Source organism: Moschus berezovskii, chromosome 7, assembly GCF_049115385.1.
Source record: "Moschus berezovskii isolate FMDL1 chromosome 7, NW_MosBer_1.0, whole genome shotgun sequence".
Classification (NCBI taxonomy): domain Eukaryota; kingdom Metazoa; phylum Chordata; class Mammalia; order Artiodactyla; family Moschidae; genus Moschus; species Moschus berezovskii.
Window position 1 is genome coordinate 112785821 of NC_142466.1, and position 25920 is coordinate 112811740.

Here is a 25920-nt window from a genome sequence, read left to right on the forward strand (position 1 = left end):
TGAGCATGTGCGTGCATGCTAAGTTGCTTCGGTTGTGTCCAACTCTTTGCGACCCCATGGACTGGGCCCACCTGGCTCCTCTGTCCATGGAATTCTCCAGGCAAGAATACTGGAGTGGGTTGCCATGCCCTCCTCCAGGGGATCTTCCCAACCCAGGGGTCGAACCCACGTCTCTTCCATCTCCTTCACTGGCAGGTGGGTTCTTTACCACTGGTGCCACCTGGGAAGCCTAAACTCCCTAAAAGGCAGATGTCATTCTGTCCCTTTCCTTCTAAGAGCATCGGTGGCTCTCGTTGCCCTTGAGATAAGTCTTAGTTCTTACTGTGGCATGCAGCATCTTCTAGCTTTGCACCCTGTTTTCAGCTTCCTCCTGCTTGCTTTCAGCCACCCTGCCCCCTAGTCTCCTGGAATGTCTGCCTCACCCTAGATTGATTTCTCCTCCAGAAACTTAGCCCAGGCGTTGTGTTGCATCCTAAGGGGAGCTTCTCAAATCTGGGCAAGATCAGGTGAGGGGGTCTCTTCTTTGTGATCCTGCAGCATTTGCTACCTCTGAGCAAAACAGGGTGCAGTCGATAACTTCCTGCCTCTCTCTGCAACCCCTGAGCTCCTGGAGTGCTGAGCCCGGGGTTCATTCATCTCACTTCCCAGCAATCCGTCCAGGACCTGGCACATAATTTGCAGCTCAGTAAATATAGGAGAAGTGAGTGAAGGGAGGATATATTTCTTAAGAGACATTTTTATTTCTGAGGCAACAAACTGTGGTAGAGCTTTGTTGGTCTTTAGAGTCGGACAAACCTCAGTTGGACTCACAGCCTCTCCACTTTCCAGCTATCATCTCAGGCCAGATGTCTCAGTTTGAGGCGCTTATGGAGGTTCCGTGCTCAAGCTCCAGAGCTGGGTTACTTGGTTCAAATTCCAGTTTTCCCACAAAAAAAGGGGTGGGGGCCCCTTCAGTTCCTTCATCTGTGAAAACGGCAGGTTGGCGAGGTTGACAGGCCACAGAACTAGAAAGCACCACAGTGGAGTTTGCCAGGAATGTTCTTGAGGTTTTATTACACCTTCCCCTGAAGAGCTGGGACAGCTGGAATGGTCACTCCTCCGCTATCTCACAATGCCAACCATGGTCATAACTCTGATGAGGTCCACACGTTTTAGAACATTAGCAGAAGCAGCGGGCCGTCCAGTAGCTTGTGTGAACTCTCTGATAACCCCCGAATTGAGCTGCTTTTCAAAACCAAGTCCCTGCTTCCACTAGCTTCCTTTCTGGGAGGGAGCCTAATTAACTAGTAGCTGGAAAGGACTGCAGGTAGGCCACCCCCCCCAGGCAGAGAATTCAAAGGGAAGTGGAGAAACTGTGTAAATAACGCTGCTTTAAGGGGCATTTAAGCCAATGGTCTTTGTTAAGGAAATTGATGGCTTTGTAAGTACTGCCTCTGAAGGGAGTACTTGAGTTGATGGTCCCCCATCTCCCCTCGTAAATTCCCTAATGGACTGTGGGCCCGGAGGCTGGGCCCACGCCTGTTCAATCCCTTGCCAACAAAAACCCAGATTTCCCTTAAATTTTTTTTTTTTTAAGGTTTAACCAAAATATGAGTTACCGAGCTGGTACAGTTTAACTGGCAGAAAGTAGCAGAGACAGATTGTTTCCTTTAGGGAAGGGGAGGCTCGTGATCCTTCGCAGAATCTTGAAGAATCTGTTTGCATGCTAGGCGCATGGTATGCATTTTCTATACAACTTCTCATTTTTATCCTCCTAACGTCTGGGAAGAGTCATTATTTCACCAACTGCCAAAGAAGAAACTGGGAATCCGAGATGAAGCATGCTGCTCATCAACACCCAGCTAATTAGTGGAGAGCAGGGATGTGACCGCAGCTCCGTGAACCCGTGAGCCCCCAAGTACCACGGAATTGCAGGGCATCTCAGAGAGAATCAGATCAGCTTGTCTCATTATCTCCTCCTCAGCACCCACGTCCACACAAAAGACGGGAACTGGGCAGCAGGGGCAGATGGGAGGGTATGGAGTTTGGAATCACGCTAATCAGGGTTTGAGCCTTAAAACCTTAAGTGATGCCTTAAACTTTCTGCACGTCAATTTCCTTGTCTGTTAAATGGGGATAATAATTGCACTAAATACATAGGGCTCTTCTAGGATTAAATGACGTTGCATATTTAAAAACATTTAAGTATGTCATTCACTTAGCAAATACACTTATTGCATGGTGGCTATCATTTTCTGTTTGTTTTTACTGAAGTGCAGTTGATTTACAATGTCATGTTAATTTCTACTGTACAGCAAAGTGATTCGGTTATACACACACACACACATATAGATAGATATACATCCTTTTTAATATTCTTTTCCATTACGGTTTACCATGGGGCTTCCCTGGTGGCTCAGAGGTTAAAGCGTCTGCCTCCAATGCGGGAGACCCAGGTTCGATTCCTGGGTCGGGAAGATCCCCTGGGGAAGGAAACGGTAACCCACTCCAGTATTCTTGCCTGGAGAATCCCATGGACGGAGAAGCCTGGTAGGCTACAGTCCACGGGGTCGCATAGAGTCGGACACGACTGAGCGACAGAACGGAACGGATAGGCTATTGAGTACAGTTCTCTGTACTATAAGAGCTTACTGTTTATTCATCCCATATAGAATAGCTTGCATCGGCATGGTTTGCTGTTGTTCAGTTGCTAAGTTGTGTCCGACTCTTTGCAACCCCATGGACTGCAGCACGCCAGGCTTCCCTGTCCTTCACTGTCTCCCAGAGTTTGCTGAAACTCATGTCCATGGAGCCATCTCTTCCTGTGTTGCCCTCTTCTCCTCCTGCATGGTGGCCATTATTTTAATTAGAGAGGTCGAGGAAGCTGTGGGAAGACAAACACAATCCTGAGCAGATTGCTACAGAGATTTTCCAGAGAAATGTCTGGTTAAATATGGGTGGAGAACGGAGACTAATAAAAAATCAGGGTTAGGAATCTGGGGGGTGGAGTGGGCTTCTGCACGGCAGGGGGTGGGGAGAGGAAAGAGAATCTGGCCCATCTAGGAGATGGCCATGATCTCAGCCTGCCTAGAGCTGAAACTAGAGTACGCTAGAAAGGAGGCTGCAGAATCACACTGGGACCAGACTATGCCTCATGGGCTGTTATCAAGCCTCTGTCTCAGCACCTTCTGAGGTAGCCAATTTTATTCTCAAACCAACTACAGTTTGTTGGAAGAGTTTTCTGCTGTGTCCCCTCTGAGCCTCCTCTCCTTCAGATTAAGCATCTTCATACCTGTGTGAGCACTGCTTCCTGATGACGCCTGCCTTGGGCCCTATCCACTGACTGTATCCTGGTTCATCAATTCAGTGGTCCAGAACTGGTCTGTCCAGCCATCTCTAGGACCGGGGGGGCTTCTCTGACCTCTGTTCTGGAATCTACTGCCTTTTTGTCAGTAAGGTCATCTGCAATCTCACATTCTTGTTTGGGCCAACACTTTCTCCAGTTGGTAGAAACGGATCCCAGGGTGACTGCTACTCTTTGAAACTTTCTTTGAGCATGAATAGTTATGCTGACCCTTATCTGTCATCTCTGATCAAAAACAACAGGGGTTTTGATTGATGTTTTCAAATATTCCAAGTTAGCTTTTAAGACTGAGGACCAATGGCCCTCCTTTTCTTTCTTTCTTCCTCCTTCCATCTCTTCTTCCCATCTTTCCTTCCTTCTTCCCCCTCTCCTTTCCTACTGGGAGGAAAGAGACAGAAATATATGTATACACATTTTTAGAAAAACAAAATACAGTTCACTGATACACATGAAACATATAGATTCAAGTTAACATAGCATGAGTGGCCCACTCATCATGCAAGATAAAGAAAACTTACCTGAGTATAGTTCTGCCCCTTGACTGGGCTTCTGTTTTTCAAAGCACTGCAGCACATGCCCTAACCTGGAGATTAAGCAAGCTGTGGTTTAAATGTCTCATCTTCTTGGTCTTATCTCAATCATATGGCAAGAGGACAGTCTTCAAGGTTGACTAAACCAACCAGGGCTCAGGGTGGAAGGGATCCATTTTTGACACTCTAGCTTCTTGCATTGGAACCCTACCAAGAACCTAACACACTGTGTTCACCCTAGTCATGATTTATGCCAGACTAGGGTGACTGGCTTCGGAGAAGGCAATGGCACCCCACTCCAGTACTCTTGCCTGGGAAATCCCGTGGATGGAGGAGCCTGGTGGGCTGCAGTCCATGGGGTCGCTAAGAGTCAGACACAACTGAGCGACTTCACTTTCATTTTTCACTTTCATGCATTGGAGAAGGAAATGGCAACCCACTCCAGTGTTCTTACCTGGAGAATCCCAGGGACGGGGGAGCTTGGTGGGCTGCCATCTATGGGGTCGCACAGAGTCGGACATGACTGAAGCAACTTAGCAGCAGCAGCAGCAGGGTGACTGGCTTAGTTTCACGTGGTGCCTTCAGATCCTCAGCTACTGTTAACCTAGACTTGTCTAAAGGTCCTTGAGGATGCCTTAGAACACTGATGGGCTGCCTATTTTGCTGGATTGAAGCACAGACGTGCATATGTGCACCTACCAACTTTTATTTGCATTGTTTTGCTTTAGGGTCACATACCTGGATTCCTCACAGTCTGATTCAGTTTCTGTTTGATATTGCATATTCACAATAGTTATATAATAAACCCTAGTTAGCCAGTCAGAACTCTTGGCCTGTAACAATGGACTGTGCAGCATTCAAGGAGACTTACTTAAACTTTCTGAAACTCAGTTGCTGTATCTGCAGAACAAAGCACGTAGACGCGATAATTTCAAAAGACTGTTTCAGTGTTAAACCTTTATTCATTCATTCAGCCAACAGTTCATAATTGTCTTCTGTACTCTGGAATTGGGATGCAGTAGTGGGCAAAATAGCGTTTGTTCCTGCTCTCATGGAGTGGCCATTTTGTTTTAGAGAGAATACAATGGTCGTTACTAAACTTCGAAGAAGCAACATAATGTTATGTAGAAAACAAGATAGACCAGTGGAGTAGAGAAACTGGAGTGAACTTAGCATGATTAGAGAAGTCCTCATTAGGCAGGTGATGGTTGAGGAGAGACTGACATGATGAATTGGAAAAGCCACGTAATGCTTTGGGAGATGAGTTCTAGATTGTACCTCTGATAATAAAATGTAGAAACAGCACCATGCTCGAGTATTTTCCATAACACTGTTTTATCTGATCATTACAACCACTTTCTGTAATGGGGAGAAAAAGTAATATTGTCATTTTTTAATAAACATAAAGAATGGAACCCACAATGATGACGTATGTTGCCCTGTACCAAATAATCTGGTGACAAAGCTGAGCTTCAGATTTTGGTTTCTGGTTCCTGTTCCATATACTTTTTGTTATACATTTTCTTCCATGTTCTTTGGAGAGTTCTTCTGCACTCTTCTTAGTTTTAGTTTTGCTGAACATACTTCCCCATCTTCAGACTGAAGAGTGGATTTAATAAGTAAAAGAAAGTTTTTTAAAATATCAAGAAGCAAATACATTTTAGAGTGACTTAGTTGAAGGGAATCATAAAACTGATTTAACTCTTTTTCACTCAAAGGGAAACTGCAGCCCTGAAAGAGAAATGCCATGGTCCAAGTCATGGGTATATTAGTGGACATCTGAAACTCCGGTACTTTGGCCACCTGATGCTAAGAACTGACTCACTGGAAAAGACCCTGATGCTGGGAGAGAGTGAAGACGGGAGGAGAAGGGGATGACAGAGGATGAGATGGTTGGATGGCATCACCAACTCAATGGACATGAGTTTGAGTGAACTCCGGGAGTTGGTGATGGACAGGGAGGCCTGTGCTGCAGTCCATGGGGTCGCAGAGGGTCGGGCACGACTGAGCGACTGAGCTGACTTGAGATTCCGGCTCTCTTGTCAGTCTGCTGGTCACGAGGAGGTGCTCTCTTTCGTCGTTTCTTTCTTTCTGCTCCCTTCCTCCCTCTGCCTTCCTCTCCTCTTGCCCCCTGGTCCCCCGCTTTGGTTTGGACTGATGAGATCACACTGAAACCACTGACACTTCATTTGTATTTTGCTATCTTTTTGTTGTTGTTTGTACTACTCTCCCTGTGTTTATTTTTTTACTCATTTTTAAAAAGTTAACTTATTTAATTGGAGGCTAATTACTTTACAATATTGTAGTGGTTTTTGCCATACATTGACATGAATCAGCCACGGGAGTGCATGTGGCCCCCATCCTGAATCCCCCTCCCACCTCATCCCATCCCTCTGGGTTGTCCCAGGGCACCGGCTTTGAGTGCCCTGTTTCATGCATCGAATTTGGACTGGTGATCTATTTCACATATGGTCATATACATGTTTCAATGCTATTCTCTCAAATCATCCCACCCTCGCCCTCTCCCACAGAGTCCAAAAGTCTGTTATCCTTTATCATCTTTCTTTTCTGTTACCTTTTTTTCTTTTGCAGACTCTCTGCATATGAATGCTTCAGATTGGTTTTCTGAATTTATTATTAGCTTATATCATCCAAAACAAATCTCATTTTGTTATTTCCTGTTCATACTTTTAAAGGCCTTCAGGTCCTGGGTATCACCCTTCTTCCGTCTGTGCTTAGAATGTCTGTCCTATCCTATTTCATGATCACTGTGTCATTCACTGCAGTGCTAAATTTTACCCTTTCTTTCATTTATGAGATAGCATTGAAACCCAAAAGAGACTCAGCCTGAAAATCATTCAGGGTTTTGAACAGCCTTCTCTGTGGGATGTATTGTTGTTTATTAGGATCACTATCTTTGATTACAATCTTTTTAGGCCATTTAAAAAAAACTATACTAAATTCAAACTGATGTAAATGTATCTTCAATTTCCAATTCATAAGCCCATCAAATCTCTTTATTAAATTTCAGCTTAGTAGACACCACCTTTTCTATCCAGATATTCCATTTCTTTGCAGATTCAGTCAAGAAAGAAAATAAAACAATATATAGGACAGATGGTGAGGCAGGATGTCTCATGGGAAAAAAATAATATGGGATGATTTAGATAGAATTGGATTTCCCCCCTTAATATGTGCTTGATTTATAATATGATATCACTCTAATTAACATTTTCATAAAAAAACTTTCTATAGTATAATCTGCAGAACAGATTCAAATCAGGTTTGAGATTTCATCATTACAGTCAGTAACAGAGATTCTGAAACTCTAAACAACGTTGTTAATTCATAATTTACTGAGTACCTGCTCTGAGACTGGCATTGTTTGAAGAATTAGAGGTGCGAAAAGAAGCGTGACTGGGCCAGCCCAGAAATATCCCACAATCCAAGAGTTACACATATTCACTCACTCAGTCATTCATTTGTCCCTAAATATCAATTATATAATATGGGGAGGTGGTTTTCTTGATCCTACAGAAACTGGCACATGTTGAGATAGTCTTCCAAGAAACTTATGTCATCTAGAAGGAGGGGAACAATAATAAATATACTTTATTTTTAGATAGTGACTAATGCTGTGAAGAAATAAGATTGTGTGCTACGTTCTAATGGGGCTGGAGGAGTAAGATGTGAACTTACTATGAGAAGGCAGAGTTGTTATTAGAAGTAGTGTGTGAACTGAGCCCTAAGTGATGAAAAGAAGCTTCCCCCCATGGGAAAAGCCAGGGTGGGAAAAAGTATTCCAGGTAAAGTAAATAGCAAGTTTGAGTTTTCTGAACACTAGAATTTTGGCTTATTTAAGGAACAGATACTTGTTGAATGATTAGATATATGGATGGATAGATGGATGAATATCTCAGTGGATGGATATATATCAGGATGGATGGATGGAGGAGTGGATGAATATCTGGATGGATGGATGGATAGATAGGGGGGTTAATGAATGGAAGGTGACAAACAAGGATAATTGTAGAAAATGGTCAGATGACGTGGTGACTTGGCTGGGATACAGTCTTTGCATTTTGTTCTATGTGACATGGGAAGCCACTGAAAAGTTTTAGTGGAGAGTGGCCTGAATGTGGTTTATGTTGTTAGAAGAGCCCTCTAGCTGTGTTCTGGAGGAGGGAAGACTGGGAAGCAGACGTGGAAGAGAAACTGATTAAATAAATAAGTGATGCCATAGTGATGGTGACTTGGATTAAGGGTGTTGATGATTGGACAGAAGTGGATCTTTTTGGAATATCCTGAGACAAAAGAATCTATAGGATGTGTCCATGAACTGTATGTGGTATTAGAGGGTGGATGGAAAAAAAAAACAGGATAGATGACTCAGAAGATTTTTAATTTGGCCATTGTTGGACAATGTTATGATTTACTAAGATGGGGAAAAAATAAATTTGGGAAGAAGCCATTACGTGTGTTTTAGACATGTTGATTTAGTGATGACTTTAAATAGGTATTTAAGTAGAGATGTCATTGCAGGAAGCTGGGACTCAGAGGTCATATCTAAAGAGATGTTTGAGTCATTGGTGCATCCATACTTTAAATTTTTATTTAAATATTGGGACTAGATGAGACAATGTAGACAGATAGGAAAAGGGAGCCCAAGACCTTGCCCTGAAAACTGGCAGCATTTAGCAGAGGGAAGCAGCAATAGCAGATAAGTCTATGTGCGAACGTCTGACAGCTGGAGGGGGACTAGGATGCATGTTGTCATGGAATCCAGGGGGAAATGCTTCGGGAAGGAAGGAATGGATGACTTCTTCACATGTTTCAGGACTGTTGGATATTGTAGTTGATTTTGGCAACATTGAATCAATGGTGATCTTGACAAGAAGGTTTTCTGTGTGTGTGTGTGTGTGTGTGTGTGAGGGAGGTGAGTTTGGAAGCTAGATGGGCAAGAACTGCAGAGTGAATTGTCAGAGATAAAGTGGAAAATGCAAGTTTAGATGGTCCTCAGTCAACGTCACTATGAATCATGGGAAGGGAAATGTGACCAAAGGGAGGTTTTATTTTTTAAAAAAATTTTTAAATGTACATTGCTTACTTTTTAAATTAAAAATTTGCATCGGCAACATCCTGCTTTGCTGGTTTGGAAACAGAGAGTCATAACTCAAGGAACAGAGTAAAATAGTTTTTGCTGGACAGCAGTGATGCAGGAGAGTGACAGATGAGGCTTCACGGGGCTGAAGACGCTGGAGTTAGATCTTGACAGAGGACTTGTAGGCAGGGACTAGCCTTTTATGCTAAGGAAATAAGCGGGGAGTGGGCAACTCTGAGGTGTGAGTTCTGGAGAGGAACTCTGTGCTTTTAGAGTAGAGGTGTGGTAGGAAATGAGAGTAGATGGGGAGGTTGGAGCTGGATGATGAAAGGACTTGAGCACTAGATGGGGAGGCTCAGATTTTGCAGGAGTCAATTGAGAATTTCAAACTGGATCGGATTTACATTCTAGATGAATCACTATAGGCTGCTTTGTGAGAAGGTGTTGAAGTGAGGAAGACCCGAAGCCACGGTGAGAGGGGTGTAAGAGGTGAGTGGTCCCTTGGAGGATGCTCTGCTCTCTGTGACCCTGGAGGAAGAGTGCTCATTGGAGACCCCACCCAGATACACTCTTCTTTTCCTAGCACTTCAAGTTTGCTCAGTGGTGCCTGTTAGTCACAGGGAAATGCAGAGAGGGATTTCTGGCCTACTTTGGTAGATGGCCAACCCTGAAAGGAACCAGAAACCCACTTAAGCTCCCCAGATTCAGTAGACCTAATCGGCATCTGAAGCTTGTTAGCAGGTTCATGGTTCTCTAGAAGCCCTTCACCACCCTGACTTTTGTACTCCGAACAGGCTGATCTGGTGGTGGAGGTTAAGAACAAACCTTGGTTTGAATAGAATGAAGTGAGGTCAGTGATGTGGGCTTTGACTTGAAGCCTTTATTTATTTATTTTTTAAATTGGAGGCTAATTATTTTACAATATTATATTGGTTGGTTTTGCCATACACTGACATGAATCTACCCCGGGTGTACATGAGTTCCCCTTCCTGAACCCCCCTCCCCTCCTCCCCTTATCCTCCCTCTGGGTCATCCTGGTGCACCAGCTCAGCCTTTAAAAGATAGGCAATGTAAAGTCCAGATATTTCTGTTCCAGAAGAAACATTTGCCAGGATAGCCATCAGTCCATCTCAGTTCAGTTCAGTTCAGTCGCTCAGTCATGTCCGACTCTCCGCGACCCCATGAATCACAGCACGCCAGGCCTCCCTGTCCATCACCAACTCCCGGAGTACACTCAAACTCATGTCCACAGAGTCGGTGATGTCATCCAGCCATCTCATTCTCCGTCGTCCCCTTCTCCTCCCGCCCCCAGCCTTTCCCAGCATCAGAGTCTTTTCCAGTGAGTCAACTCGTCGCATGAGGTGGCCAAAGTATTGCAGTTTCAGCTTTAGCATCAGTCCATCTCAAGCTCCCCCTTTATAAACTTTTGGGGGTTAAGTACTCCATCCAATTTCCCGCATTCCAAGAAGATATTATTTGGACACAAAGATTGTGCATTTTTTGGTCTCTTTTTGTTGTTGTTTGGATGAATTGTTATGTGGCATGAAGCTTGTTGTGGTTGGACCCATCCCTAAACAAACAGCTGAACTTAAAAAAGAAAATACTATTTTTTCTGGTGTTGAAAAAAATAGTCATCATTGGACTGAAAGAGAATATCCTGATGCCAATCCTGTTCCCTCAGCTGGAAATAGAAACAGATGCTCATTTCTCAAAAGTTGACCCATCTTCAGAGATGGGAAGTTGAGAAAGACAGGTAAATCTACCCATCGTTTGGAAGGCAGGCCACCAGAACAGGTGTGTCTTCCTTGAGTCCAAAGTCAGACATGTCATCTGTCTCCTATTGCTTGTAGCGCTCATTTCTCCATCTGCAGGTAGTTTTTTTGTTTGTTTGTTTTTTCCCCTTATTGGACTGTTGACTTAGTAATCCCAATAGCTTCAGACTTTCTATACTTAGCCAGTACCAGGGGCTATTGTGAAAACTGAAACCAGAGATTCTCAAAAGTGATAGTGAACTTGGATAAAGATACCCTTTGGTTGCCATAATTATATACTGAAAACTTGATACAATAAGGTGGCATGGTACAGTAGAAAAGGAATTGTATTATGAGTTTAAGAACCAATGTTCTAGTCTTGTCTCTCCCAGAAATTTTTTCTGAAGCCTTCAGAAAATGACTTCAACTTTATGAGCCTCAGTTTGCCCATACATAAAATGAAATAATTGCTTTCGGCTCCAGAATCATCAGCATCATGATCACCATGATCATAGGCCATTTTTCAATCACGTTTTATGTTTTAAGTGCTTTACCTGCGTTTACCACTAGTCTGTAAGTTCTGTGGGAATCTCAAGGATTCTAGTGGTATCACAAATTACCAAAGTTTCTAATCAAGCTAAGTTAATTAACATTCTCCAGTTGGATTGAAATAGTTCTGGTCTAAGTAATTATTTTCTTCTTCCTTAGGTTATTACTTCCCCCACCCTTTATGTTTGTTTTCGTTTACTTCGTTTCTGGCTATTTAAATTGAAAATAGCCCATGCACTGTCTTCAATCATTTCTATTCCTGAAGATGCCTTAGGATCTGCTGCTGCTGCTGCTGCTAAGTCACTTCGGTCGTGTCCGACTCTGTGCGACCCCATAGATGGCAGCCCACCAGGCTCCACTGTCCCTGGGATTCTCTAGGCAGTAACACTGGAGTGGGTTGCCATTTCCTTCTCCAGTGCATGAGAAGTCAAAAGAGAAAGTGAAGTCGCTCAGTCATGTCCGACTCTTAGCAACCCCATGGACTGCAGCCTACCAGGTTCCTCTGTCCACGGGATTTCCCAGGCAAGAGTACAGGAGTGGGTTGCCATTGCCTTCTCCCCTTAGGATCTAGGGCTGTGTAAATAAATAGACATTTCAGAAATGTGAGCAACCTCTGGGAGATAGTGAAGGACAGGGGAGCCTGGCATGCTGCAGTCCATGGGGTCGAAAAGAGCAGGACACGACTTAGTGACTGAATACCAAATTTCTAATTAAGAAGACTTCTCCAACCCTAGTATCATCATGGTTAAGAATAAGCCCTGTGCCTTTAAGACTCGCATCACTTTCCATTGGTGTCTACTATGCTGTTTGAGTATACCCAACACTTTGTCAAGGAAGTCTAAAAGGTAATCTTGTTTTCATTTTCCCTATGGGGATTCTGAGGCACGGGGAGGTGAAATACCAAGCCCATATTCACCCAAGAGTCAGGGACAGATAAGGAGCTTGAATCCAGGGTTTCTGACTTCAAGAATGAGAGTTTTTAACAATAGTTCAGATAACAGCCTTTGCTTATACTTAAAAGTAAATTTGTCTCATTTCTCTGAGACCTGGCTTGCTAAGGTTTCAATTAGGTATGACAGTCCCTGCTTATCCCAAATAGTGTCCTTCAGACATGCTTCAGGGGAGCAGAGGCAAGGGAGTTCATCTTGATGCTCCAGACTGATGGCAATTGAAAATTAATTCAGTGAGAAGCAGCATCAGTTGTGTCTGTCCACTTACAGAGCGTCCATCTCCTGTGGGCTCCTGGAGCTGAGCTCAGCCCTGGCAACTGAAAACTCAGCCAGGGAAGACAGACTTGGCAGTGTCTCCCCACCTGCATCAAGTCTCCTAGCTGGTTGGAGCAGATTTCTAAGTCTGTCACTGCATGAAAGGAAGGGAATCTGAAGTGGAGAGTTCCCTGATGTCACGGGAAGATGGGGTGAGATGGAGTAATCAGACTGCCCCCTGGAATTCCGCTGTCAGCAAGTCACTGCTCCCATCCCTTCACCCCGAGACCCAGTCGAAAGAAACGCTTCGCAGTGTACAGAGCCTCAGCTATATCGGGACAGAGTAGTGCATTGAGGGTACTGAATTTTCTCATTCATCCGTTCATTCAGCAAGCATTTGTTTTCAGAATACCCCTCCCGATGGGATGTTTTGTTACCATTGCCACCTAGCTACTGCTGGAGAAGACAGCGGCGCAGGGCAATCATTTGACCTTGGTATGGACTTCAAACTCTTTCTCCCTACAACCTGCTCCACTCCCCGCAGAAAGCATTCCAGAAGCACTGAGGGAACTGGGGTGATGGAAGCAGGAAGGCCGGTTTTGCCCGATTGTTTTGCTGCCGCCTTTGTTTTTCCTGGCCCACACATTTGTATTCCATCCCTCACCCTGCTTTCTTCGGCGCTGGGGGCATGGGAGTAGAGAGGGAAGAGAATTCCCTATACGAAGACTGGCAGACGCAGCTGAAGGGCCCCTGGGATGCTCCTAGCAGGAGAAACTGCATAGCAGAGTGCAGGGATGTTATTCCAAAAAAGGGACTCTCAGTAGCTTTGTCAGCAGAATCTTGTGGGGAAAACAGGTCCCTTTCTCTCTCCCCTCCTCCCTCCCCCTCCCCTCCCTCCCTCCCTCCCCCATCCTTCCCTCTCCCCCATCTCTCCCTCGCTTTCCCTCTCTCTCTTCCTCCCCCCTTCAGCCTCATTTCCTCTCTCTCTTTTAACCCTCCCTCTGCCGATCAATCTATGTATCTACTATCCTCCTGCTCCGGACCACTGTCTATCTAAGTGCATATTGCCCTACCTGTGTCTGCCTCTGCCTCTCCTCCAGAACCTGCAGGATGCACTAGCTCTAAGCAGACAGACAGATTGAGGTCTTCCACATAATCAGGAAGGAACCAGCCTTCACAAGAACTCCACTCTAGCTCCAATTCCTGCCACTCTGCAGTCTCTCTGAGGAAATAAATCAATGTACCCTAGAAAGCAGATCATATGCAATTTTACCATCATAATCTCACCCTATTTGTCTTCATATTAGAGGGGAAGGGAGGTGGTACCAAGAGTCAGACAACCTCATGACCTTGTCCTCAAGGGGGTGTGCCTTCATGATCCTGTAGATAAGATGTGCAGGGGAAGATCTCTCTGCTTGATATAGAAAGTCCAGGCTCCTGCTTCTAGTCCAGGTGGCTCTGTTGTCTGGAGGCAAATGCCTTACCTCTTTCCTCCTATGGTTTTTAGTTTTCCATTCAATAGAATGGGTGAAAGGACTGGGATGATACACCTCATCACATGAAACTATTGCAGCAAGGCCAGATAGATATTATTATCCATTCTTTTTGAATGAGGGAAATGAAGTTCAGAGAGGTTAGGTTATTTAAGCCCTGTGGCACTTGTATATGGGAGAGTTAGCACTTGAAGCTAGCTTTGTTGTTGTTCAATCGCAAAGTCATGTCCGACTCTTTGTGACCCCATGGACTGCAGCATGCCAGGTTTCCTTGTCCTTCACTATCTCCCAGAGATTCCTCAAACTCATGTCTATTGAGTTGATGATGCCATCCAACCATCTCATCCTCTGTCATCCCATTCTCCTCCCACCTTCAATCTTTCCCAGCATCAGGGTCTTCTCCAGCGAGTAGACTCTTCACATCAGGTGGCCAAAGAATTGGAGCTTCCGTATCAATTCTTCCAATGAATACTCAGAGTTGACTTCCTTCAGGATTGACAGTTTGATGTCCTTGCTGTCAAGGGACTCTCAAGAGTCTTAAACCTAGCTTTGCCTGACGCACAAAACCTATGCCCTATGCAGTTCCCTGTATTGGGTTTCTAAAGAGTAACGTCTGGATGGATGACTTGTCACTCTCAGATCAGGGTGAGTTTTATTACCCGTGCGTTGGCCACATTCCCCGAGAGGTTGGGGCTGTTGAGAAGTGCGGAGCCTGTATTCTTTTTGTGCTTGAACTGCCAGGCATGCTGCTGGTCACTGGAGTCCTCAGCTGGCTCACACTCAGCCTTAAAGAATTGAATTAGAATGGATTGATTTATTCTGGCTCTTTTGATAGTATTTCACTATGTAAACTGTTTGCAAAAATAAACAAGGACTTTTGGAGCTTGGAAGGGGCTCAAAATTCTGCTGCCCCTGAATTCAATGATTCCTTTTTTCAGATAGTCAGCATCACAGAAATTCAAGTCTTATTTCTGCTTGACCCAGGCTCTTTCCATTTGGGGGAGTGCCGCTTGAAAGTGTTTCAAGTGAGTACTGATTTTACAAGCTGATTCAATTCAGCCACTTAGGAATAAATTCAGCCCTTACGAGAAGAGTATTTTTTCTCTTGACCATTATTTAAGACATACGCTGTGTGTTTATGTCCATTTCTTATGAAAGTTGTATGGCTATCTTGAGAGGTTGTCCTTTCTGGTTTCTGTACTCCAGAAGAAAAGCCAGAGGCTGAAAAGTGAAGCTGATTGTGCAAAGTTACATACCTAGTATGAGCTTCCCTGGTGGCTCAGACAGTAAAGAATCTGCTTGCAGTGCAGGAGACCCGGGTTCGATCCCTGGGTTGGAAAGATCCCCTGGAGAAGGGAATGGCAACCCATTCCAGTATTCTTGCCTGAGAAACCCTATGGACAGAGGAAACTGGCAGGCCACAGTTCATGGAGTAGCGAAGAGTCAGACACGACTGAGAAACTAGCATACACACCCCCTTCCCTAATACGAGGGGCAGAAGCCAAACCCCGGTTTTAAATGATGCTTCGCTCTCTATTCTTTCAGAGTCAATCAGGGAAGAACGTCCTAGATCAAGCAGCATTCTCAGGGTGACCGTAAGTTCTGCGATATTTAGATTTTCTCAGGATAGGTGTCTCTTGCCTGGGCAGAAATTTTACTAACATTCTCTCTTACTCTCCAAGTGTACCATTTGAAGGAGCTGCTGCAGGTAAATGTGGTGGCAATACAGCAGGATAAGTATTAAGACGGTGAAGTGAAGTGAAAGTTGCTCAGTCATGTCCAACTTTTTGCGACCCCATGGACTATATATAAAGTCCATGGAATTCTCCAGGCCAGAATACTGGAATGGGTAGCCTTTCCCTTCTCCAGGGGTTCTTCCCAGTCTAGGGATCGAACCCAGGTGTCCCGCATTGCAGGCAGATTCAGGCGAATTGCAGGCAGATTATGATGGGGATCTTTGTAAAATAGGAACCCACACAGGAGGAAGTATTCAATTTCCTAGAGGAATTGGGAAAGTGTACCTGGCATTCGATGGGCAAGACGATCGCTTTTAGACAGCTACCTCCAGATTTCTCCTTGTACTATTCTGTTCTGAAACACCAAGACGTATGTACTGTGTAGGTCCTACCTGCTTAGAAGGCATCCAGCGATACATGTATGTGTATGGCCGAGTCCCTTCACTGTTCACCTGAAACTATCACAACATTGGTAATCGACTGTGTTGTTGTTCAGGTGTTAGGTCGTGTCTGACTCCGTGATCCCATGGACTGCAGCACGCCAGGCTTCCCTGTCCATCACCAACTCCCAGAGTTTGCTCACACTCATGTCCATTGAGTTGGTGATGTCATCCAAGCATCTCATCCTCTGTCTCCCCTTTCTCCTCCTGACCTCAACCTTGTCCAGCAGCGGTGTCTTTTCCACTGGATTGACTATATAGCCCAATACAAAATTAAAAGTTAAAAAAATAAGAATAGAAGGCCTCCAGCTAACTCTCCTTCTCTTGAGTTTTGCTCTTGCAGCTCAGTGAGAGCCATTGCAGCCAGCTGAAGCTTTAAACTGTCCCAAGCAGAACTCCTGGCTATGATTTGAGTTACATGGGAGCGTGAGAACTCACTTGGCCTTTAACTGAAATAGCTGATATCCAGCGAATATCTAGGAGATAGCACTTTAGACAGGAAGGGCTCCTGGAGTTTCAGCAGTTTCACCCCCTTCAATGATGATTGAGCCCAGAAGAAGGAAAGAGATTTGTCTAAAGGAACAGAGCAATTTAGTTACACACCTGGGACTGAAGCCAGCGGCTCTCATATAACAGTTCACTCTATGTCAGACTATAATCCTATTTACAGTTAAATAGTCAAAATAGTCAGTTTAAGACTACGAAGTGCTGCGGTGGCAGATAATGTGCCTAGAACTTGGACAGTGAAAGCCAGAGTTTAAAATCAGGATCCGGCATGAGCACATTTCATGACCTTGGGCAAGTTATTTAAGACATGCAGGATTTCAGTTTCCCAATCTAGAAGACTAAAACAATAATTTCAATAATATCTTGCTCACAAGGTTACTGTGGGGCTCACAAGAGGTATGAAGGTGGAAGTGTTTGTTAATGTGTGTGTGTGTTATGCAGTAAAAATCGCATAATACGAGATCTGCCCTCTTAAATTTTTAAGTGCGCATACAGCTTTTTTTAATCTATGGTCACAATGTTGTACCTCAAATCGCTAGAACTTATTCATCTTGTGTAACAAAGCTTTATACCGTTTGAACAGTGGATTTGAAATCTCAGACCCCTGCTTCCAGCCCCTGGCAGTCACCATTCTACTCTCTCCTTCTGTGAGTTTGTTTTCTATGCATCATGTAGGTGGAATCATCCGTTGTTTGTCCTTCCTTCATGTAATGTCCTCCAGGTTCACCCAGGTTGCCTTGTGAGGCACGGTCTCCATTGTAAACAACAGTCAATGGTGACTATCAGCGACTCACAGCCTGAATGATAGTCAGCAGTGACTCTCAGCAGTGGGCTTGACTTTGCTGATGATTCTGTTTATCTGATTCCGTAACTGCTGATGGCAGCCACGGCCAAAGAACAAACACTGATCTGTTCTGGCCCTTCTATGCCTGTCTCCCGCAGATGAACCCAGCCGGTGCTATTTCCATGATGGTGACGGGGTATGTGAGGAGTTTGAACAAAAAACCAGCATCAAGGACTGTGGTGTCTACACGCCCCAGGGGTTCCTGGACCAGTGGGCATCCAATGCTACAGTGTCCCACCAAGACCAGCAGTGCCCAGGCTGGGTCATCATCGGCCAACCGGCAGCGTCCCAGGTGAGCGCCCAGCCATGCATGATATTTCCTGCAGACATTCCAAACTGCTGCTCTGCCCCTCAAGGTCGCCCATCACAAAGGCAGTGTCGTTGGACATGGCCACTTGACCATACCTCTGTTGTGGTTCAGTCGCTAAGTTGTGTCCGACTCTTTGCAATCCCATGGACTACAGCACTCCAGGCTTCCCTGACTTTCACTATCTCCCACAGTTTGAACCCATATCCATTGAGTCGATGATACTATCCAACCATCTCATCTCATCCTCGTCCCCTTCTCCTCCTGCCTTCAATCTCTCCCAGCATCAGGGTCTTTTCCAATGAGTCATCTCATCGCATCAGGTGGCCAAAGTATTGGAGCTTCAGCATCAGTCCTTCCAATGAATATTCAGGGTTGATTTCCTTTAGGAGTGACTGATTTGATCTCCTGGAAAGCTTTGACAAACCTGGACAGCATACGATAATCTCTAGGTCCATCCATGTTGCTGCCAGTAGCCAAATGTAATTCTGAGGTCTCGTGAGACTTGTTTGTCGGCAATTGGAGTTTTTAAGGGCAAGAAACATTAGCACAGAAGGGGTAATGACTGTCCTGTGTCTCCTACTAGAAGTCATATTTGGGGAAAGCACTCCGTTTTGGATATACCACTGGCATTCGATGGTATAAGAGCAAATTCTCAGGGAGAGTCTCACTTTTGACTGGGGAGGGTGTCAAGTCACGTCCTCTAGCACACTCTCATGAATGGGTATCTCCATCATGAATGCACTGTGTGGCTTTGGACTAGGCATCCCACTTCTCCGGGCCCCATTTGCCCCATCTTTAAATTAGAGAGTAGTTGAACTGGGTGATCTCCAAGGACCTTCCCAACACTCAAAAGCTGTGACTCATTCGTCATTCCCGAATGCACTATTTATGTCCCAGGGTTCTTCCCCACGGGACTATCAGCTTAGTTGAGGGAGCGAGAGCATTGGGGCCAACAGAGCTTCTGTGATTCTAGGGATGGCCTTGCTGTCCCCAGAGTCCCCTTTCCAATTATCCTGCTCAGCGTGCACCTGCCTTCTTCCGAGACTCGTTTCCCAGAGACACGTCAGCGCTTCCTACCGCACTGCCCCACAGCCGTTTCAGAGGCCAGCCTCCCACCTGGCCTTGCAGGAGAGCCATGATTTCTCCCCGTTCCTCTCTAACATGGCTCCTCTGACTCATGGTCAGTGGAGGGGTGAGGCGAGGGTGTAGGGGCCTGGTTTCTAGATGAAAGAGACATGGGACCTTCTTCTGGGGCCCAGGGAAAATCACTGGGAGAGGCACAAAAAGGTCTAGCCTCACTTACAGTGTTTATTCGATCAATTGTTCACTTATCTGATTGTGTTCACCTGCGTCAGATTCTTTATGTACGCGTTTGCCTCTGACTGTTTCTGAGGAGGATGGAAAGAAGTGTAAGCGAGGTATTCCCTAACGTTTGTCGTGTGCAGTGCTAGCTGGGTCCATGGACGAAGGACGAATGCATGACTGCTTGCCTACGCTCATCCTCCCCGTGCCCCCTCTGTACTTGCTGAGTTCATTTTGGGCGACAGCCATGCTCTGAACTCTAATGACCTGTTTCCATGTCTGGCTCCCCCCTTAGGCTGCTAATTTTGGGAGAAGAGTTGTAAGGTTTTATTTACTTTGTTCTCCATCTTCAATCACAGATTTAGAGAAGACCAGGAGTTCAAGCAATGTGTGTTTAATGAATTGTAGATGAACACACACGTTGCTACCTTTCTCATAAGGAGTGCCCTGCTTTAGGAACAACAGCACTGGCCAGTGATAGAGCCAGGCATTCCAGATGCAACCCTGCCCATCCAGTTCCTAGAAATGTTTTAGAAACATCATTCAAACAAGGGTATTATTAACGCACTCAGAATCTCACATGACCAAGTGTTGAGGTAACAGCTGTGCTTAAAAACCACCAAAGGTTATTGCTACTAATGTGAGAAAAGGAGAGAAAGAATTTTCCAGTTTTAGCATTTGAAGAGAGACTTCACCCGGGCAATTATTCCAGTCTGGGAAGCGGGGGGGGGGGGGGGGGGGGGGGGGGGGAGGGATGCTGTCAGGAATCATGGGTGATTATCTCTTCCTAAACAACAATCCAATTTAAAAAAATCATTATAAATACTCGCTCTTCGATTTACAAAGAGGAGATGAGGAAACAAAATCATCCTATTGAATTATTCATTGTAACCAATTTTATTTTAATGAAATCGACTAGGTTCCATTACTCTGGGCTTGGACATAATCTTTGTTACAAGGAGGCTTCAGCTGTAACTAAATTTGCCATAATGAGATCAGCTCACTGGAGAATACAGGGTCAGGGGTGAGGAGGTGTGTGCCGCCTGGGTGCAGGGCCGGACGGGAGGTCTGGGGTCCAGCAGAACAAAAGTCCCCCCAATTCCCTGTCTCAAAGCGAGTGCCTGGAAGCCATTCCCACACCATCCCCATCGTGCACAGGCCAACCTGTGCGCGCACACACACACACACACACTGCACGTACAGCCTGTGTGACTGAGTCAAGCCTCTTCCTGGAGTGTAGACATAGCTGCCTTCTGACAGCAAGAGAAGAGGAGGAAGCGTAACCATGGCCTTCATCACCCTGCGCGGCGACTAGAGGAGGCTGGTGGTTAATTTTCACCCTGTCAGGGCCTCCAGGGAGGAGGTTGATGGCCTGAGAGCGGGAGCTGTGGGCTTCTTGGATGCACTGTGAGCACCTCCCCTTCCCTTAACCCAGTTACACACTCCTCCTCCGCTTTCCTCCTCCTCTCTCTCTGTGTCTTTCACACACACACCGAGCGTCCTCCGGGAACAGGCCTCGCAGATGCAGGAGCCCAGGTCCAGACAGCGATCCCGAAGCACAGGGAAGAGAGTGGGAGGGGACCAGCGGCTGTCGAGGTCCACCAGCCCCGGAGCCGGGCCCCCATACATGCTTCATAACCACCCCCACGCCATTCCTCAAGGGAAGAATCACTGCTGACCTTGGAGAAGCTGAGATGTGGAGTGGTTTCCCCGAGGTCACACAGCCCACAGTGGGAAATTTAGGGTGGAAAGGTTCTCCTGGAAGGCGACCCTGGGAGTGTGGAGATGTGTGGTCTTGTTCAGGAGCGGGGAGTAGCTGGGTTCCTGAAAAATGTCACCGCGAGGCAGGTGGAAAGAGCCGTGATGGGTCGATCTTCGTGTCGGTAATACTGTGCACGCTCCGTGAGGTGCTTGAGGAGGAACTGAAGAGCCCCTTGACGAGGGCGGAAGAGCAGAGTGAAGAAGCTGGCTGAAAACTCAACATTCAAAACGCTAAGATCATAGCTTCCAATCTCATTCATTCATGGCAAATGGAAGGGGGAAAAGTGGAGGTAGTGACCGATTTTATTTTCCTGGGTTCCAAAATCACTGCGGACGGTGACTTCAGCCATGAAATAAAAGACGCAAGCTCCTTGGAAGGAAAGCTATGACAAACCTAGACACGTATTAAAAAGCAGAGAAATCACTTTGCGAACAAACGTCCGTCTAGTCAAAGCTATGGCTTTTTCAGTAGTTTTGTATGTATGTGAGAGTTGGACTGTCAAGGAGGCTGAGCACCGAAGAATTGATGCTTTCAAACTGTGGTGCTGGAGAAGACTCTTGAGAGTCTTTTGGACTGCAAGGAGATCCAACCAGTCAATCCTGAAGGAAATCAACCCTGAATATTCATGGAAGGATTGATGCTGAAGCTGAAGCTCTAATTCTTTGGCCACCTGATGCAAAGAGCCGACTCATTGAAAAAGACCCTGATGCTGGGAAAGATTGAGGGTAGGAGGAGAAGGGGGCGACGGAGGATGAGATGGTTGGATGGCATCACCACCTCAATGGACATGAATTTCAGCAAACTTCAGGAGTTTGTGAAGGACAAGGAAGCCTGGTGTGCTGCAGTCCATGGGGTCACAAAGAGTCAGACACAACTTAGCTGTTGAACAACAACAGCAAAAGTCTCCCAGGCACTGCCCACAGATGAGCTCAGGCTGCTCCCTGTCCAGGCGTCCCTGTTGCTGGTACCCTGCTGTTCACTAGGACACTCTGGTCACTTGGAGAGTGACGAAATGACCACGGCCACGTCCGTTTCTTCTTTATAAGTCAGGATTGTCCTGATCTCTGTATTTCCCTTGATGCTGCAAAAATGATAAATGCAGGTGTTTATTGGAGTTATGTTCCTGGCTCTGTGCTGGAGGCCATGGAAGAAACCAAAGAAGAAGGAGACTCAACCTCGACCCTGTGAGTGTGCACGACCATAGTGTGAGGATGCTCCTGAGAGGAGTAGCCCTGTCAGAGCCAGCAGGCAGGCGTCACTGTGGCCACTGCGGTGACACCACCCTCTCTGTGCTAGATGAGTCTAGGAAATGATTAAAATTTCCATTTCCATCTTTGCATGAACCCTCTACTTCTCAAAGTCCCCTGTCTTGCTTGTCCACCCCCCTCAAACAAGAGGCCCAAATTGGGCTAGTGCTAAGCTCCTCTGCCCCGAACATCGAGCATCGAGTCTTCTATCCAAATGTTATCAGAAGCATCAAACCTCCCTGAGTATCCTATAATAAGAGACATTCTTGGGATGTTTTGGCCGTGCACCTTCCCGGCCCTGCTGGAATCCAAGAGGTCCCTGAGACAGAACAAAAATGGAACACGTTGAAAGTACAGAGTTATCTCCCTTCTGGGAAACAGCACAGTTTGGTTTAAGTGTTTGCAAAGGTCCCGTCTTGTTCTTATTTGGTCTTCAGGTCTCACATTTCTCTGGGGCTTTACACCACAAGCTGCCAAAGTGAGATGCAGAGATTCCTTCATCCTGCCCCCGCCCGCCCCCCCCCCACTGCATTTCTACCCAAGCCAGGTTCCTCCTGTCCAAACAGTCCCCTCCCTCCTCCCGAAAAGGAGGTGATGGAGATGCAAAGGCTATCGGAATGCACAGTGCTCTCCCAGGGATTATGGACCTGCAGTCAACCAACCAATGTATTTGGTTGATCCTTTGAGGGTAACATTTAAACTAAGTATTTCCAGGGCTGTAGTTTCAGAGCCAAAGTAAAGACAATCTTGCTTAGAACGAGCGCTATCCCCAATGAGATGGAGTGCCTGTGATGCAGTAAGCTGCCATCACGAGGCACTCAGGCTGAACTGGTGGTCACACAGGAAGACCTGGGCATCTCGCCTTCCTTTGTGACTGATTCTGACTTTGCATCCACTGACCCTAGACATACCGATCCTGTGCCACCTCACTGAGAATCGCTATTACCTGTTCCTTGGCGTATCCAGAACATGGTGTGCCTCTATTAAAATACAAATCATAATTTGTCTTGATGGATTTGTTGACTCATGCATTTGACTAAGTGGACATGTGAAGGAATCCTGCCCTGAGGAGTGTAAGCAGGTAGAAAACACAGCCATCCGTGGGGTCAAGTGGAAATCGTCCTGAGGTGGCTCTGCCCTCATAGCTTTTCTTTTTATTTGGGAATTTTGAGCCAGTTATTCCTCCAGGAACCTCAGTTTTCTCTTCTGGAAAGAGAGAATGGTGGCATCTGTTTGGTGGGGATTAAGGGGCTGAATGCAGAGAAAAAGTTTAGCACTGTTTGTCCTGGTGGTTGCTTTGTTCGTTTCCCATGTATCGGGTAGTGCGTGTTCATTTCCTCTTCGGTGGGTGTCAGGCCTCCTCTCTGCACCCTCCTTCCAGCGAGCCACGCAGTACAGAAACTCAGTTGGCGTTTGGTTGGGTGAATAAGCACAGTTGCATTAACAAATGTTTCCTGCACACTCAGGGCTAGAGCAGGCACTTTGCGAAACTCCAGAGAAGCGCTGGTCCTGTCGGAGCCCTCAGAGTGCTCACTATTCCATGGGAGGGTGTGACCAGCTAGAAATAGCAGCCAAGACCCAAGAGTCTGAGATTCAGAGGGAGTTTCCCTGAGGAAGAAACCACACTGCTATCAGCTTACTCAGCCAGCAGGGATGAAAGCCAGCGTGTAGGGATGGAAAAGTCCTTTGCCCACTTTCAGAAGGTCCTGGACAAATTATAAAAATAATATTTTCCAAGTTCAGTTAGGCTCCGCATCAAATTCCTTGAATTCGACTTAAGCTACTGCAAAATTAGGAATCGCTGCTCTCATCTGACAGATTGGGACAGTAGGGCTCTGAGAGCCGAGGGACTGACTAGTTTGGGGGGCGTGCCCTTCTGAGAGACCACGGCAGAACCAGGATTCATGTCGTGGGGTTCGTCACAGGAGCCCGGGTGCAGGACGAGTCAGCTCGTGCCCGCTTCCGTGGCTGACACTGGAGAACAGGTGAGAACGCCTGCTGTTGGCGTGGTTTCTTGCCTAGTGTGCATTCACGGACCTCGAGCAAAGTGGGAACCGCCGCTCCAGGACCCCCAGTGTGGCCCCACTGTTTCTGCCATGCCTCCAAAGTCTCCACGTAGGGGCAGTCGTTCTTTCAGGTTCAATGTTGCCCTTTCCAGAAAATCACTTAAAACACGTTCATGACAGTATGGGAGAAGCTCAGGAAATGTTTCAAGTTGCTGAACCCTGAGTGTAGATTTCTGGCTCCATGGCTAATGATTAATGGGTTATGGGAAAGAACATGAAGGAAAACACCAACAGGACAGTTATAGGTGGAAGGGGAAACTTCGCTCCATTTGCAGGTTTGTCACAAAAGCCTGTGCTCTATCCAGGAAACCTTGAGATGTTTGTAAGGGAATCACAAGAGATGTGCGTTCCTTGATGCCACCAAGTCTTAGGCCCAGGATGCAGGGACCATTTATCTGTGTCTCCTGCATCCTTGTGTCCAGAGGAAGGGAGCAGAAATCCACTGGGTTCTCTGGACATAAGGGCAAGAGATCTTTCCACTGGCACCCATGGTGCAGGGTAGGAAGTGCTGGGACTGGGGAGCCGAGGGGAGGGTGGGTGAATATTTCCTCTGGGTGTGATCGCTGCGCTGTGACTGGAAGAATAATCTGGGGTAGTGGAGGGGTGTTGAAAGGAAGATCTAGGGAGACAGGCATCCAACAAAAGTTCAATAAGAAATTCAGGGGGAAATACAAAATGAGATCCAGGGGATGTCAAGAGAGAGGGGCTATGAAGATGACGTGGGAACCACCTTCCGATGTTTGAAATTTGGACTTCCCTTATTTATGGGCTGCACGAGGTCTCGGTGGTGGCTCCCGGGATCTTGGGTCGTTACTGGGACATGCGGGATCTTTAGCTGTGCTCACAAACTCTCTGGCATGGAGGATCCAGCTCCCTGATCAGGGATTGAACTCAGGCCCCCTGCCCTGGGCGTGTAGAGTCTTAACCACTGGACAAGGGAACTCCCTACACTTTATTCCAAGTGCGATGAGGAGCCTCTCTGAGGTTGTGAGCTGGGGGCCAACAGGTCAGATGCTTATTTGAGGATGAGGACTGACCTCTAGGAGCGCCTCCTGAAAGAGGGGTTTGAAGCACCTCATGAAACTCAGAAGTTTTGCTTCTCATCTTAGAGTGAAGAGCTGCCTTCCATGCGTATGGGAGGTGGACGGTCTTGCCCATGCCACGCTTTCTTCTACTTCTTTCTTTCCTTGCACCAGCTGCTGGTATTGCACTGAAACAGCCCCATGTGGACACTTTGTATGGATGGGCCATTCTCTGCTGATGCTCGTATTGGCAAAGGGCTGGAGGGGCAACTGTGGGCTCTGTATCCAGTGCTGAGGTCCCTGCTGAGACGTGTCCCTTCACTGGAGTGTTCAGGTCTCCTCGCTGGTGAAATGGGACAGCATCTGCTGGTGGTGGGGGAAGCGGGAGGCCAAGGGGATGCGCCAAAATGTCAGAGAAGATTCCAAGCAGTTTTCCCAAGTACCCAAGGGATCTGCTTTCTTTCGGTGGTTTCTGAATAATTTTTCAAGAGCACGTGTGTGAGTCATCTAAGGAGACAGATCAGCTAGTCCTTTGGTCTGTCCCAGCCTGTCCCATTGGTGTGGGCGCCCAGAGATCCCTCCAGAAGACTGAAAGCCGGTTCCTGCATCAGAAAGGACCCCCTTGCCCTGCTGGCTATAGCATCCTGGACTTGACATGGAAACGTGGGCTGGGGCGGCGGGGGAAGGAGTTTAAATCCATCACATTTTTCAT

General features: G+C 46.4%; 1 protein-coding gene across 1 annotated transcript in view; it reads left to right on the forward strand.

Annotated features, from left to right (window-relative positions):
- PAPPA (pappalysin 1) overlaps positions 1-25920 on the forward strand; it is a 271571-nt gene that overhangs the window by 140474 nt on the left and 105177 nt on the right. The window contains exon 10 of the mRNA XM_055427748.2: positions 17598-17791. Within this exon, the coding sequence (XP_055283723.1) occupies positions 17598-17791 (194 nt within the window). The remainder of the gene's footprint in view (positions 1-17597; positions 17792-25920) is intronic.